Source organism: Pseudoliparis swirei, chromosome 21, assembly GCF_029220125.1.
Source record: "Pseudoliparis swirei isolate HS2019 ecotype Mariana Trench chromosome 21, NWPU_hadal_v1, whole genome shotgun sequence".
Lineage (NCBI taxonomy): Eukaryota > Metazoa > Chordata > Actinopteri > Perciformes > Liparidae > Pseudoliparis > Pseudoliparis swirei.
This window is the reverse complement of record NC_079408.1, coordinates 8,729,753-8,747,490: the sequence shown is the minus strand read 5'-3', so window position 1 is coordinate 8,747,490 and position 17,738 is coordinate 8,729,753. Positions and strand designations below refer to the sequence as shown.

Genomic DNA, 17,738 nt, shown 5'->3' with positions numbered 1-17,738 from the left:
GTTGGTGACAATTTACTGTCATTTCTAAAGCAATACATTGACCCTTCAAGAACTGGCATCATTCAAGCTGTTGGAAACTCTCACAAGTACTGCAATGAATGCATCTTCTCGTGATTACAGCCAGATAATGTGATGCAGAAACAAGAACAGTATCAACAAACACTAACTGTTTATACACTGTCTCACTTGAGTTAATACAAAACAAACTCTGAACTTGATTTCAGCACTTTAGCATCACAGACTGTCTTCCAAACCATGACACTGTGGAAATAAACACTGACTTTAGTCGGAGTACCGTGACAATTTGGAAAATAGACATATTAGCTTCTTTTTTTTTAGCGTTACATCAGAAAATGTATACACACTCACATCTGTCTGCCAATTCTAAAACTTTAACTCAAGGCTGGAAGAATATCTTCATTACATTATTCCTTGATTTTGCAAAAAATAGGGTTCACAAAGGAGATTTTTTATAATTAATCATCAGTAATTTGGATATAACAATCTGGTGAATTCAGAGAGCTACACTCTACTGTAATGCAGCCTTTAAAAACAGGGAAAAACAGCAGTCGTTTCATATTACAATACAATATCTGAAATCTACGATCACATCTCACACCTCACGATTTCCCAACCCTACTTCAAATATTAGTGACGAAACAATGCATCACAGGCCCTTTACATGGTGTATGCAAATAGTTGTCACAAGGTCATGCGAGGAAGAATATTGTGCACGAAGACATTCGTACGTATTGAAACTGCAGTAGATGTGGATACTGGAGAAACGCAGCATCGGTGGGCCAGTGCACGTAAAGATGCGTTACAACCACTCGGCCTGGCTTGTTGAGCAAACTTGCAAAGTGAAATCTTGCACAGCTCCAGGCTTACAGTAGGCGCCCTGTCAGTAAGAGCATGACAGAACACCCTTGGAGATTTGTCCATCTAGATTCATTGTGTGTGTGCTAAATTGTAGAGCTGCATCGCTCTCTCTCTCTCTTTCCCTCCTCCTTCCCCTCCCCCTCTCCAGTTTGCTTCGAGACGATAATGATGATCTTCAAGGAAAGGAGGGAAAAGATGCACAACAAGTCAAGAAGCCATCCACTTGCTCATTAGTAACCCCTTCATTTTTCTAACAAGCAGAACTAATTACAGGAGCTGCCACGATGCTGATTTCCCACAAGGCAATGCTCACCAGGACTAAGCCAAAATTGCTTCCTCTTACTCCCCCCTCGCATGAGCCAATCAGACTCAGGCTTTGGGGAGACAAATAGGGGGACAGAAACTGCAGCGTCATTTTTTGCGAGTGAATGTAATCACCCGAAGCCGGTTTGATCGGGAACAATTTCCCACAGCAGAACTCCGTGTCCAATGTCATTTGTTCTATTCACTTGTTCACCAGAACAAATTTAGATTGCACGTGTGCAACGTCATGTTGTAGCCGAGTAAATAAGAGAGGTAGTATAATGTGCGTCGGTTAAGAGCTGGTTTGGATCTGCAGATGCAGTCAACAAACACAAGTTTCTTCCTTTCTTCTTGCATGTATATTATGCAGTGTGTCCACTGTGTTGCTGCTGCAGCACCGCCTGCCCCAGATACATGTTTTACATTGTAGCCCCTCCTGTTTATCTTTAAAACCTATATATATTAGTACTGGTGCTCCTGATGCTGACAGACATTTTATAGAGATGATGAAGTTCCCAACCGGAGCAACCAGACTAACTCAATCGCTGACAGTGGTCCAAATCTAGTTTCTCAGAAGCCAATGGGCAGTCTTTTCTTTTTTCATCCTCCAGGTATTGGTTATAGAGACAACATGTAGCATCCAGAGCACTTAGAGGCATCTGTGCTCCAGGTGCCCACACAATGTAAACTGAAACCGAGATACAGCCGTAACATCACAAGGAGATCAAGGCAATGGCAAAGTAAACATCCGGAGCTAGTTTTGACACTTCCCAAACCTGATGTGCAATGTATCCTCGTACCCACACTGTAGAGGATGGGGGACAAGACCTCTGTGCAGCCGATTTATCCGTCAATACAAACGGACGCACTCACCGGGCTTGATATGTACGGTGAAGTTTTACTTTAAAGCGTGTATTCTCCAACCAGTCGACCTGCTTACCGACCAGATTTACTTTTAAAATCTGATGACAGGTTTGATTTAGTTTGATTTAGGATAAGGCTGCTCAACAACCACTTTGTCCATCACTAAATACTTTCATTTTAAAACTAGAACGGGCACTCGGTAGAGGGCATACCTTCGCCGCAGCCACATGTTGGCATTAGTTGCATGCCAATTGGATAAAAATTGACCGCGCTTTGGTAAAAATAAGATTTTGACCTTTTCATGACCTTGACCTTTGACCCGATCAATCCCAAAATCTAATCAAATGGTCCCCGGATAATAACCAATCATCCTACCAAATTCCATGCGATCCCAAAAAGAGTTTGACCTTTTCATGACCTTGACCTTGACCTTTGACCCGATCGATCCCAAAATCGAATCAAATGGTCTGCGGATAATAACCAATCATCCCACCAAATTCATGCGATTCGGTTTAATACTTTTTGAGTTATGCGAATAACACACAAACACACACACAAACACGCACGCACAAAAATAAATACACAGTGATAAAAACATAACCTTCCGCATTTTCAATGCGAAGGTAATGACTTCCAAATACATTGTTCCACTTTTTAAACATCTCAGTAATTTCCTAAATCAGCTTGGCACTGTAGTCTTTAGCAAACATTACTCAAACAAGAGTAAATGGGGACTATTTACTGCTGCGGATTTATACACATTTGGTGTGAAACAGCAGGATGATGTATGTGGGATTGATTCCAAATAAACTAGTGAAGATTTCACCCAGTGGTCTGACTCAATGTTTAAAAAATACTGCTTTCGACAACAATAGATTTCTCTAGCACATTGACATAAGATATCAGGCCTTGGATACATTCATACATTTTTAGTTTGGGGTATTTTCATGGAGAAAGCAGATTCGCAGTCAGTCATCTTATTTGGGTGAGGAGATGGAGGTGAGCGTGTGCAGAGGAAGCTTCCTGCTCGCCAGTCACATTTGCAGATGCGGTAATATGCTGATAGAGCCCTTTCAGGTCACCTTGGTGGGCTCGAGTGGGGGTGGGGTTGCGTCGAGGGGCATGCATCGTGTGTCCATCAGTGCTGAACATAACAAGTGGTCACCCTCTTAGCTTAGAGGAGGAGAGGCTTCCAGCGGAGTCGCTGAGCACCAGAGCATTCTCTCATTAGCTCATTAGAGACTGTACGTCGCAATCACTTCCATTTTAAGAGTTTACTCCCTTAAATTTGGGTTTTAAATAATATCTGTGCGATGTCAAGTCCGTCTGCAACCGTGAGATCGTTACACTAGCACTCTCCCTGGAGTTCAAAAGATGATGGGCATTACGCGAGGCTGATGCTGAGGGTCAAAAATCCCCCCAAGGAAGGAGCTTGTAAGGCCTGGCAGTCCTCAGCCACCCCAAACCCGACGCACGGTTTCCATCTTGCCGGGTTATGTCACACGCCAACAGAGATAGAGATCTTGGTGTCCTTCACGTGATGCTTTTACAGTGCTGTTACAAAAGATTATTTCACCCTGCTTTCAAAAATAGACCTTGATCGATAAGGCTTTTAGTTTCTTGCGAGCCTCAACATTTCACCTGCTGGCCCTCCCTTCAATGAAACAAATGATAAAACAACAATCTCTTTTTTTTCAAGTTTTCCAGAGTTTCTTTGTGTTAAGGGGCTGATAATATTAAATCTGGAAATACATATGCCTTAACCTTCATGACCTTGAGCTACTGATTCATTCGAAATGTATAGAAAAAAATCTAATGTATACCTTGAGCTCAAACACCATGTCAGCTCATATCACATCTGGTTATGTGAATACCTGCTCGGTAAACCTCTCACCAGGTAAAATTGCCCTACAATCCAAACAATGATAAAATCCAATAAAGACAGCAGTTAAAGCTGGAGCCACCGATATTAGGACTGTCTACGTCACATTAAAATACACCCTCCTAATGACAGCAGTATCAAGACATTTGTGAGAGAAGGATTGATGTGGACATTATATTTTAGATGTGCTTCGAAGATATTGATATCAAGGGGCAAGTACACATTTCTTTTTGTTGTGTAAACTTCTCTGAATGGGGATTGACGCACAATGGTTCTACTTTGCATGGCCAATCAAGGTTTATTGTTTTGTTTTCTGACCTAGAGCAGACAATATATATTGCATATATTGTGCTTCCGACAACAACAAAGACACTGTAATTAGTCACATGGTGACCTTCTAACCCTTCACAACACAGAGGAGGCAGTGAAGAGCCACTGCCCACTCGGGTAAGAATGGAGGGGGAAGCCAAATAGTACAATAACCATTTGAGGACACAATTTTTAAAAAGCCATCAGCAACTGTAATGCAAATAGATACTTCGCTTTCACGATTAGCACCATTGAATGCAATTAAATTGAGTTTGAACAAAAGCGGGGCGCTGGCGAGGGACAACAACACTGCCAAGAGAGCGGCCAGAATAATGAACAGACGAGAGGCGGTAAAAGAAGATACTCTGGCTCAATAACCCTCCACCGTAGTTCCCTAAAAACCCAACACTGTGTGTTTTGATTAGTCTATTACTTTATTCTGAACGACACCTTTATCTCCACAGACTGCTCTAACCTCCCGACAGGACGGAAAAACCTCCAAAACAGGAAAACTAATTGCCGTCTCTCCTTGGACACGGAGCCGCAGCTGGAACGGATGATAAAACTTGGACTCCTCATCGTTATGGTGGGATCAAAGTCGCAGGCTTTCTAATTTTAAATCACTGGACGGTGGCTGGGTTGTCGCTGGCTGAGCTCAAGGGCCAAAACAATTTAATTTCCCCCCAGCGACTAGGTATATACTGTCGGTGCTTGCACAGGTGTTTGCAGACGCATGTGCATATATGACCGAAAAAACTAGGCCGATAACCGCATCAACAAAGACAACTCAACGTTCTTACAGTTCAACTTTGCATCAAACGATCAATAAAACTATTATAACTATACTTGCTGACATGTTACAATGCATGTACTCACTGTAGAGTGATTTTTTTAATTTTTTATATCTGAGCTATAACACCGCCCCGAACATACAACGATGCAGTTGGACCTGCATGAAATGCACATACGCATTATTGACATCTACCAATTTTTAATGCAGTTTTATTCACGGTCAATCCTACAACTTGTCTTTTAAAGGATACACGCATGAATACTCTCATCGCGTTCACATAATTACACAGTACATAAAGGAAAAGGAAAAGTAGCATACAAAGGATACTGCAAAAATAAATACATTTTAAGTTCAACTCAGGTAGCCTTTAATCTGTGCATGCCTACAAACAAAAGTAAGAGTGCTGTTTGTGGTAGTGTATGAACATTTTTCTTTTACTGGGTATTTCAACAGCACTTTCTAAAAATTAGCTTGACAACCGCTTTTATAATCGCAAAATCCAGTCAATCCCAAAGAGGCAATCTGAAACGGATGCAGTTTATAATTCGGAAGGAGTGCAACAGTGCACATCTGGATTTTGCTGAAAATTATGTCGACATCCTTCATAATGGGAGACAATGCAATGAACGCGTCACCCAGGACTAAAATAAACAGCGAGTGACAGAGTTCATGAAGCGCAGCCTGGTGGACTGGATCAAAATAAAATAAATATAGCACACTGTGCAGCATAAAACCCCAGATGTCATGTGTGAATATACAGAAGGTGTACACAGCATCAGCCCTGGTGCCCGGATGTCTGTATTCACAGGGAGGAAACAGTCTGCTCCCTGCACAGAACCCGCTTTGTAAGTGATCTTTGAAGCGAATCCTGATGGAAGATCTTGACTGACGCTATTTTTAGCTCGGTAATACATCACCTTCCGCACCTTCCATCTCAGCAGAACCAACATTCGCCTTGATACACACCGACGCTAGCAGGCATCCAATATTGGGGTTGGATTTGGAATCTTACCGAGGCGACACATTGCACAGGAGTGCAGGAGACTTTTTGCTCCGATTTGATTTGCTCGCATTTAATTTGCTCCTTCTTATGCTCTCACCAAAAATATATTTAAAGATGCTATTTGCTGATTTTTGTGATGTGTGGTCAGATGTGGCCGCTCTAAAACGACAGAACGGCATAATTATCATTCCTGGCAAACTAACTTTTGGTGCGTCACGATGATAGTAACAAGTGGAAGGGGGTCGTCACTCTTCTGCCTTTCATAAAACCAAACTGCACAATGGGTTTGCTTAGCTGATCGGCCCAAAGACAGTATTTTCAGAAGTCGGTCCATCAGGCAAACATTGAGAGAGTGCACTTCACATACGAGTGATCAGTAATCAGTCTTTTATGCACAGGGTCCAAGTCGATACCCCCGTCCCGTTAACTCACTGATAATCAGACCATGAAGCTGAACTGTAAGAGAACATGCAGCTATTAAGAGGAACAGTAAAATGACGTCATTGTCGATTATAAAAGCCTCGTAGCTCACATTTGTGAACATGTAATCACCTTTTGGAACTAATCCAGACAGATGTGTCAGAAACAATGTGGCAAACTATATACCTAAATATTATCATCCCAACTGAAGAAGGAATACTGCATTGGATTAAGATACACTGCAATTTTTGTGTGGACAGTCCACTGGCTACTGGTGCCCGATCCACCTCTTTTTCTGTTAAAAGTAGATGTGGACAGGGAAAATATTAACAGTCTGCAAGGTTGTGTCTTTAGTGGGTAGAGTGGCAAAGGTGGAAACCTAACTTGCTGGGCTCAGAAATAAAATGTTGCTTACATTGCCAGATAACGTAAAATTGAGACATATTATGCCTACTTTTAGGCTCATACTGGTATTTGGGGTTTCTCCCAGAACATGTTCACATGCATTAATGTGAAAACATTTTTCTCATTCTCATTGTCTGAATATAACTGCCGCATTAAAGCTTGAGTCTCCTCCTCTCCCCCCCCCCCCTACATTAAGATATATATATATTTCTTTATTCCAGACTCATGGGTCCATAAAACAAATACAACAACAATATATAAAATGCAATACAATACGAGGACACCGGTCCAGCCATTGCAGCCAAAAAGTCACTCGGGATTAAAAATAATATATATGATTATTTCTCATCATGTGACTGTTTACAAATTATACTTCATCCTGCATTACCTGGACCTAAGAGCAAGAAGATAATCCACATGCCGTCACCTTTCCAACTATGTGTAGTGTTGAACTTCCTCCCATCTGTCAAAGACTTAATGTGCTGAAAGTAAAAGCCTCTTCCCTTTTCCATCCTATTCTGCTGTAATTCCAGGTCAGTCTAAGTGCCTGACATTATGGAGCATCCATGGTCGTGTTAACTGGATTGAGAGATTATTGCAGATTACATTTGATGAGGTTGACAATTGAACAATGGCTTTAAATAGACCTTGTAGCCGCACTGAGATGTGACCGTTATTTCTGTGTTGTATTGATGATGTTACACCTGATCCCTGGGCTCAAACAGAGGGACTACTCTCATCTGCCGAATGATGGAAAAGCAAGTCCTCCTCTCGCCATCTGATGCTCTGCCTGGGAGCGAAGGCATTATTTTAGAGAAAATAAGAGAAACAAAGCCAGTTATTTTTATGTTACGGGGAGAAGAACAAACAAGTTTAGCAAAAATCAACTTTCTTTATGTAAAAAACAAAAAAAGAGACCGCAGTACAAGCAGTTCTGTCGTGAGATGAAAGGCGGCGGTTGCACAGTACTAAAATGCCAGATGAGTGCTAAATGCAGAATATCACACTGCTGTCCATGTTACTCTCAGAATTGAATTGTAGATGGTATTTATAGCATTATTGATGGCCAACTGCCAATTACCAACCAAGCAACCCCCACTCTGTATCCTTATGGTGACAGGATAGCGCCACTTCTCTTGTGCTGCAGCCTGCATTTCTGTCTCTGGCAGAAATATGATACACAACGGGGACGTCCCAATATCATAATGCATGAAATAATCTGTCTAGTGCAAGGGCATGGCGTCAAATAGAACCCGCAATGCAATTTCTTACACCTGAACAGCCCTGTATGGAGGATTAAGGACACCTGGGAGCTCAGTCGTGACAGTAAAATGATTAACTTATTTAACAATCGCTCAGTCCATAGTGGAATGTCCCTTTAAAATAGAAAGACAAAAGAAAAGCAGACCCTCAATCATATCTTGCAGGGCACTTGTCCTTGCTCCTCTGTTTGACTCTCCATTACTCATATATGAGTTTACACACAGATACACGCCCGCTAAATTGCCAATTAATTCCCAAAATAACTGTCTTAAAATACACACGTCCCCAAAGTGTCAAAGCTTGATTTTAAAAAAAACCCGGTGTTTAGATGATTATATTCTAATAATATTTGTGCCTTTCTTGTTCTATTAACCCAGTAGACTCAGACTACAAAATAAAAGAGGTTCATTAACAATATAGGTTTAAAATAAAAGCTATATTTTTTACATTATCTATTTTTAAAATATTGTTGTAATGTATTCTACGTTTAATATATTCAAAGCCGGGCGCTGAGAGGTGCAGCGAAGCGATCGTTACCCACAATGCAAGAGAGAGGGGAGGCTAAATGGGTTGCACGCATCATAGCAGGAGATGAGACAGGATGGTGGGATTTCATCGACTTCGTCTGTCTCGTACTTTTTCTTCCCCCCCGTTTGAAATGGGTTTTTTAATACACACGAGTAGTCCTGTTGGCCAAACTACCCACAATCCATTGCAGCTCAAGGTCACCTGAGTGTTCTCTGGAACTCGGCCTGTGCACCAGTTCTCACTCTTTCCTTGCACAGAAGCAGTCGATCAAATCACTGCGGCAGAACGGGAACTAATGAATATAACTATTGTTATGCAGGCTTTTTAAATAAATAGGATTTCATTTTAGTATTGGGGTTTTTAAACACTGCGAAACAAATGGCGATATTGGCTTCTTCGAGAGTTTCTCCCCCCAACATTGTGAAACCTGCCGTTTAAATATCCTTTATGTACTTAGAATAAATCCAGATTTAATTAATGCTTTACAATGCAACTTTCACAAAATTTCATTTCCATCTCATGTTACAAAGAAATCTAAATCTGTCTGGATAATCTCTACACCGGTATCAAATTGCACTGCAGTATCTTTTGCCCTCAAGTGTCATTGAGGGCGGAGAATGTTATGTAAAACAATGATTTATAATGTTTTCTGTCGATGGACTATTCACTGATGTTATAGAGCAAAAAGTAAAACATTGCACGGAGAGACTGTACATGAAGATGAGCCTTCTGAGCAAATGTGAAGAAATGGACCGAACAAACAAGACTACCACAGCAGGCCTGAAGCCATTTACTGCATGTGGTTCACCTGACCATGCCGCATGTTGTTCAACTATTTAAATACAGTATTATTTTTGAGAAATCATTAACTGAGGGAGAGAAAGAAAAAAAAAAGTTGGTCAGACCAGGACACAATTTGTCGAGCTTAATCCAGAATTACACATATGACTCTGTTGTATTAATCCCACAGTGGAATAGTGTATGCCAGCCCTGTGTAGCATCGTTTTAAGCCACATGAATGTGAAATGGTCAGTTTATGTTTGCTGCATATTGCATGATCTACGAGTGCGGGACATCTGTGAGGCACTGATGTAATTTGAAAATGCTCATTAGGCTGATGAGAACAGGAAAAAAAGATGAATGGAATTAAAAGGATGTCTCCACAAACAAAACCGTTTCATCACAAACCGGACTTCATCAAAATAACAAATCAGCTGCGTGATATGTGTAATAGGATGAGTGTGTGTTCCCATGCAAGAGGAGACATGGAAGGTCATTTCTATCAGCCAAAATACCAAAACTCATTCCTGCACACATACTGTAACTACATCAGTCTGACATTTCATATCACAGAGGAGATGGCGGGGAAGGGAAGTGGGAGCAAAGTAATATGGATCAAGAAACCAACTCACCGTGGGCTGTACTTCTACTTCTACCACTTGGTTCTTGTTCATGCAATTTTTGACGAATCTCTCGACAGTGCTGTTGCACTTCATGAAGATCACGTAGGCGGCGTAGGCCGAGAGCAGCGTCATACTTTCCCACATGGTGATGATGTTATCCAGGAAGAAGATGATGAGCATGATCAGATCCAGGATGTAGAAGGAGACGTCGCGGAAGAGTGGCCACCATGTCAGGTTGAGGATTTCCTTGGAGAAGATAGCGCACATCCCAATCACAAAGAGGATGTTGAAGACGGCCGAGCCCACGATGGTGCCGATGCCCACGTTGCTTTGTGCGATGAAGACGCCGATGATGGAGGTGAAGAGCTCCGGGGCTGAGCCGCCTGCCGCCATGAAGGTGGCGCCCGCTACGTCATCCGAAATGGTCAGCTTCTCCGTGATGACCGTCAGCGCTGGGACGAAGAACTCGTCGCACACTATGGCTAAGGCAATGAACATGTAGATCATGCCAAACATGTGGAAGGCCACGGCTCCTTTGCGTCTCTCCTCAAGAGTGAAAAGGTCCGGCGGGTACGCCCCGTGGCCGTCGCTGCCATTTTCTGCGGACTTCATGGCTATTGACATGTCGGCGGACACATTGGGGTCCCTCTGATGTTGGGTGAAAAGCAGAGTCCTGTGGGGGGCCGACTGGCGGAGACTCTCCTGGGGGAGCCCTGGCTCACTGAAACCCCCTGAGCTCCAGGTAAAGGCACTGAAGGAGACAGCACTTAAGGCCACCAGGCTGAGAGTAAACCCGATGATTCGCAAGGGCCTCAGCTTTTTCCGCAGACACCGGTAGGCCTGCCGCTTACAGGCAGCACTCAGCGTGGGCCTTCTCTCCAGCGAATCCATGCAGGGCTGATCTGAACCCATGTCTGAGCAGCTCGTGGTGTCCTCACTCTCAATGGCTGGGTAGGATGAGGGGAGAGCGGGGAGCAGGTTTTACCGGAGACAATGCATGGTGCTGTCACCAGTTTCAAATGAGTTGAAAGGATTGTAGATGCTTTCCGGGGTCTGGTTTGCCAAATGATGTCTTCATATTAGCCTCTGCTGGAAAATGTCAACAGAACGAAGATAATTAATAATTAAACCAGGAAAGAAGAGTGTAAAGTTAACATAAAAATACAATGAAATTTAAAAAAGGCTGTTATACACATATACACTTATTTGAAAGAGTATATACGTTGTCAGTTTAAAGCGACAAAGTGAAACGAGACAGAACTAAACAATTATCCTCAAATGTTGCAGATTTTTTATTGGAAATGTGTGATGAACAATTCATTCATGACTTTCACAACTTAACACGTTTAAAAAATGTAATGAAAAACAGCTATATCAAGCAATAATCATAGTTGCTTTGTAAAGGCAGCTATCAGGGCTAACACTCCTGCGACTGCCAAAAAAGCTACATGTAGATATTCAGAAATTAAATCTAACAGGAAATCCTCAGTTAGAAGATTATGCAGGCATGTGAAATACTAAAATGCATATCTTGAACGTGTATACAACATCATGCTATTCACTTTGAAGTAAATATATATAATCAAGACGAAATTAATATTTAGAAAAGATTCATCGAGAATTTATAAGAAGTTTGAACATTTACTTTGAATGGAAGTCATGTGGTCTGAGAACACTTACATAAATAAGCTGCATGCCATTACGTATATTTAGTAATTTACATGTAATGCACAAGATGCAGCTAACTTATAGGCTCCATGATTCTGCTATAACTATATGTTATTTTTAATAGCGACAACTTGCGTTTAAAAATCGGAAACCTGCCGTTTTTTACCTGGGGAAATATCACGAAACATGAAGGCCGACGGTTCACGGACAGTCGGTGGAAACGGAACAGGCTATGATGCTGCGGCTTAGGTGAAAGCACATGAAAACACACGCACGCACGCATCCTGTCCTGTTTGACTTTTCAATGATGGCCAGCCTGCCGCCTTTACGCCGAGCGGCTCGTCAGAGATGGCAGTTCCACTGACAACTCTTCCCCCCTGTCTGCCCTTCAAGAATGCCTTCGCCCTTTCGGCTGGAGCATCATCTTCCACCAAGAGAGCCCAACATGAGTTTCCCCGGCGTGGCGCATGACGCGTGGAGCGGCTGCAGACGCGGTGGCATATACTTTACCTTTGTCAGAGGCGAGAAAACAGCCGCACGGCACAGCAGCAGGTTGAAATTAAATCCTCTACGGTGCCCTCCTGCTCTCATTGAGCAATGTGTGACCGCTCTCTGCTCTCCAGCGACAGAGGAGGAGCTTTGGAGGAGAGAAGGGGGGAAAAATGCGTTTCCAACTGCGCTCACCTCTCTCCCGCAGCAGCAGCAGCCACAGCAGCACCCACCCAGTCGTCTTTAAGAGAAAGAAAAAAATCGCCCTGTCGAAAACACCTTGCTAATGTAGCAGAATAGTGAGCTGGGCTAGGCTGCCCACGTGAACCGCTTGGTTTATTAATAAAACCAGGTAAGCGACAGGCAGCGCATCCTTTCCTGCTCGCTTCGCGCGGTGGGGGCTTTGGTGATGTTGCATTTTGAGGGAGGAGTTGCCGTGGTTACACAGCAAATGGCAGTATTTCTACTGGTCCCTTGTTTTATTTTATTTTTTATTAGCATTATTCCTATGATGACGGAACAGGTGAATACGCCTCCGCTCCGTTGCAGATTGACTTGCAGGCGATGCCGTGTAGGTCATTTCAAGGTTATATGCAAGGGGTGGATCGACTGGAACGTGCAACCATAGGAGCAGCATCGGTGTTTTCTCCTTCTTACTTAAGATAGAGTCCAATGTTTCACTTCTTGGATTCACATATTGGAACTCGTTTGTTTATTTCTACAAAAAAATAAGTGTTAAAAAGGACCCTTGTGGGGTTTAAGGGGTTGTGTAAGTTTTTTTTTCTTGGTCGGGTGCAGTGACAACTTTATTCATGCAGAATAAACGAACAATATGTAAGAAGCAATATATAAATGTGTGAGCTTTAGAGGCGGTAGTCAGATTTTGGTACAATTTGACCGAGCCATGCAGGCTAGAAGTTTCAGTCTTCATGCTAAACTAACCGGCGGCTGGATTAAGCTTCAAATTAAGCAAACAAATCTAAGATTGATTTTCTCATTTATTTCTCGGCAATTCCCAATTCGTTGAACATTTAGTTCAATGTCTTGATTTTTTTTTTCAAGTGTTCGATTACCATAATGGGAGAGTGGACATTAATTAAACAGGTAGAGGATGCTTCAGTTTGCTTCATTTTTAATGTCAGCCAATACCCTCATCTGACATAACCTTCATGTACACCGCCCCGTGGGTCGCCATGTCCCCCCCCCCCCCCCATGTCAAAGAAAGCCCCCCAACCACTTAGCATTAGTCGACCAAACCCTATTTGATAGATGCAGACACGCAATCTCTACACAGTGTGACATGTGTGACACTAATGGCCTGGTGCTATGATAAATCATGATTCACTGACCTCATTGATTGCGCCCTCTCCGCTGCTTTCATCTCCTCTCAGCTGTAGCTGCCGTGTGTTACCTAACAGGAAACACAGAGGCCGACAGCATTGACTTGACTTGAGATTATCAATAGTCAGATGATTTGTGACGACTGTCCGTCGTGGTTCATGTTAGTCCAGAGTTTTTAAAGCCTAATACCTATTTGAATTGGACACCTCTGTATGAGTGCATTTACCTTACTACATGCAAGAAAGCAAAGGAGCACATTTCCTAAAATGTCAAACTGTTCGTTTAACCTTGAAGGCTCAACCTCCTTATGTCAATCATAACTCTCTCATCACAGGACCTGCAAGTGAAGTCCCATCACACTCAGAAGCCCAGAAGACAACTCATAGGGGCTTAGTTTGAGCGCCTCATGCAATTAGACCCTTCTTGTCCTCTAAACTTCTACTTCTTTCAAACACCAAACCTCAAGTTTGTTACGCAGGTTTTCTGTGGAACACTTGAAGGCCAAAGTCTCAGAATGAGTTAAATACTCATCATGATGAGTATTGGATTGGTGGTTCAAGTGGTTCAATCTGATTGATGATGTAGCTTTCTTATGAGTTCATTCACCAATCAAATCCTCATTTTAATGAGGACGGCCACCATTTGCAAAAACGTGGGACTAGTTGGTGAGGTCGCCCAGTGCCGATAAATGTAGAAAGGAGCTTGGCCCAAACTAAAAAGGCATTTTCTGTTCAGTTGGACTATTGGTCGGATAAAACAAAACATTTAATGATTATTTTTAAGTTTTATAGACAAAACGATTGATCATTTGAAAAACAATGCTTCGACTTTATAAAAATAAAAATATATATAAAGAAAATGACTGTACTGTATACTACTATAAATAATCCTTAGTGGCAGCCATACTTAATGTTCGCACGTGTTTTACAGTTAACAAATTGTGTTTGGAAGAAGACTCCTGAAGATGAAATGACATCAATGGACCTTTTCATCTGAATTGAGAAACAGAAAAAGACTGCATAAGTTAAAGTTGGGTGTGTTGATCTTGTGTGTTCACCTGGCCAAAGGGTGATAGTAAATCACAGAAGTTAGTCTGAAGACTGTAAAGCAAGGGCCGTCCCAAAAGCTGATCCATTTGTTAAATATTATGTTTAGCTGTATGACCACATGCATTAGATTGATAGCCACCATCTTTATAAAGTGCACTCAGCGCCTGTGATCCTATCGTCCTTCAAATTAGATCTCAATATTTTTGCCAATCAAATGAGATCCCATCCAGACCCTCGTCAGCTCTTTTTCAACAATGGCCCCCCGTGCACACGCAGCCGCTCCTCCATCCCGCCGGACAGCCCACCCTTGATGCGGCTGCATTTCCAGCCTAAAAGTGATGACTTGCCGCAGGTCATGTGGGTTGTGGTGGGGAGGAAGGGGTTTTTGAGGGGTGATGGTGCCAGTTGTTTTGATTTGGCTGAAATCTGTGCTGTGACAAAAACAACAGAAATTTCCATGCTGGCCCTAACCCCCACCCGGGCCGCCCTCGCTTCGGCCCGGCAGCTAAATCCGAGCCTTTGTGTCCCACATAGTTGTATGGATTTGTCAGCAATGGGGCAGGGGCAGCGGGGGGTAGATAGGGTGATGATAACCAAGCAAGTTTTTCCGGTGAAGAGGGAAGAACAATTGACTAGATCAAGGTATTGAATTAGCTTCATTAAACAAGTCATAATTGTTCATAAGCAATGCCAAAAGCAGTTTGGTCCTGCAGATGAGGAAAGTAGTGAAATTAAAGAGTCCCAAGATAAGCTTTTTCTAAGAGACTTGCTGTGGATTAGATGTTGAAAGCCTCATATTAGCAACCCCCCACCACCACACGTCTGTACAAAGAGGCTTGGACAGACCACCTGCCCCTTAGGAAAATGCGGTCAGCAAAACAAAATGGGCATGGGCACCAATGGCATGCTCAGATGGTAAATAGTGAATCAATGAGACTCTTAAAACCGCTGAGTAAATGTATTCCAGAAGACAAATGGGCTGCCACTGCAGAGTGAAACACACAAAAGCAAGATTGTTCAAAGATAAAGTGGGAGAGACCATTTTAGCTGAAAATCAGGGGTGGCTGGGAATATTCATTTTAGCAGCAGTAGCTTTGAAGAGATTACTGAATTGATAATCCACAGGCAGGACTGATCACTAAGTGCTGGAGCTGATTAGATACAAGCCCACAGTGTGGAAGTGAGACCCGACTTTTACTGGTGGTCCATTTGAAAACACAGCCCACATCATGTTGAGGAGATCTCACATTTTAAAAGTTAATTAGCTGTATCTACTTCATTTTGGGGTGTGAAGTATTATGTATGTATATATATATATATATATCGCTATATTGTTTGTAAATATTGTAAATGTACAACAGCAGTCGGAAATAAATTCTAGTGGGAAAATTGGACTTTGACCCAGTGGTGCTTGAAGGTCAACGCTAGCGTCAGTTTGCTAGCATCCTCTGGAAGACAAAGCCAACATGCTGATGTTTGGCAGGTATGATATTTCCCATGCTGACAGTGAGTGTCTATAGATCTGCAGGCATTTGGGCATCTGCCAAAATTACTGGCACAAGTCATTTGGATTCATCCTCTGGGGACCTTGACTCAAATTCTGACATTTAAAATCACAGGTCAAAAATGGGTTTCGTGCTACCAGCAGACATTTACATGTATTTATTTTATTGCTACTTGCACACATTTATCAAAATAGTCACACATTTATTTAGCTTAAAATAATATTCACTGTTGTAGAGAGCAGGTACGGGTGTATGGCTTCCACGCCTTTTGTGTCACCAGGAGGCCACAACCAGACAATTCTACAGGACTCTAGGATAACATGTTACATTTGACTGGAATCTACCTTGGGTATTAAAGTGAAATATATTATCTTAAGTAGATTTCTCTTCCGAGGTCATGTGTTTAGCTGTTGCAAAAATCCAATCAATCTTTGCCTTTTGTGATCGTACAGAATTCAACAATTGCATGATAATACCACAGACAGACACCGGGGACAAAAGAGTTGCATTGTTCTGAATATGGCGTTCAATATTTCATCCCTAAACATCCATGAGACGGGGCCACAAAGAGCAGAATGCAACATTTCTTGTAGGCAATTTCATGTGAGGGTTTCAAGGTTCAAACGCACCACAATATGCTGTACTGTACTTAGTTATCCGTCATTGAGATGTCTGACGTGGAGGACAGCATCGATACAGGGTGTGTGCTGCATTATAAGGTTATAAGGTGTGTCACGCGCCACGCAGATGGGCTGACCGGCTGGGTTGCAGGGATGAGGTTCCGGCGTGAAGAAGTTAAAAAACGGTGGCGGACGACCCCCCCCGATTGCAAAAAAGTAGTGCGCTCGGGCAAAAAATCCGACGACCTGAAAAAAAAAGTTGAAAAATGTTTCATGCTCTGATGGCATAAGGAAGGCAAAAGCAGAGCTGTAATCCTATTTTAATCGCAGTGGATTTATTAAACAGGAGCAGCAGGTTTAAATCTCAGCAGATTACACAGAAGGCCCAAGGAGATGTGGAGAGGGGGTGCGGGGGAGGGGGGGCTTGCGTAATCAAGTGCACTTAAGGTGAGATGGTTCATCTTTGACTAGTCAGGACCGCTTGAGAAGTCGGGGCCACGGGGGACTCCTCCAGATGAGAGGTGTGAATTCAGATAGCTTTACAGTAAACACATCCAAATGATACAGCCATCATTCATTTATTGACATTTTGTTGTAAGATCTAAATTAAATATTCCATTGAGATGTCTTAGAATAATTATATCTGACGAGATTAAGACAGAGTGCCTGCAGATGTTACTAATTATTTGGACGTGTGTGTGTGTGTGTGTACACTGAAATGTGTCTCTTGGAGTCAGTGCAAATCTCCTTGGCACTTTTTGTCAAAGACCTTGATTCTCGTGAAGAACTGGTTTTAAGCCCAGGTCGCGCCACATCTGGACTTAATCAAATCAATCCCTAAACAGAACATGTAGGACAAGCCTCGACCTCGAGAGGTCATCAGTAATTAAAAAGTTTCCAATCAACAAACAATGAGTGCAGTGAGTGGTATTCATGTTTGTTTTATTGCTTGTCTCACATTCACAAAAAAATGTCGTGGAAATACAATCTTGCTCTTGTGTGTGATTCAACAAA

General features: G+C 42.4%; 1 protein-coding gene across 1 annotated transcript in view; it reads right to left on the bottom strand.

The window, feature by feature from the left end:
- Positions 1-11,119, bottom strand: part of LOC130211996 (sodium/potassium/calcium exchanger 2-like) — a 32,697-nt gene extending 21,578 nt beyond the window's left edge. Inside the window, exon 1 of the mRNA XM_056443063.1 lies at positions 10,062-11,119. Within this exon, the coding sequence (XP_056299038.1) occupies positions 10,062-10,964 (903 nt within the window). The 5' untranslated portion in view covers positions 10,965-11,119. The remainder of the gene's footprint in view (positions 1-10,061) is intronic.
- Between the last annotated feature and the right edge of the window lie 6,619 nt (positions 11,120-17,738).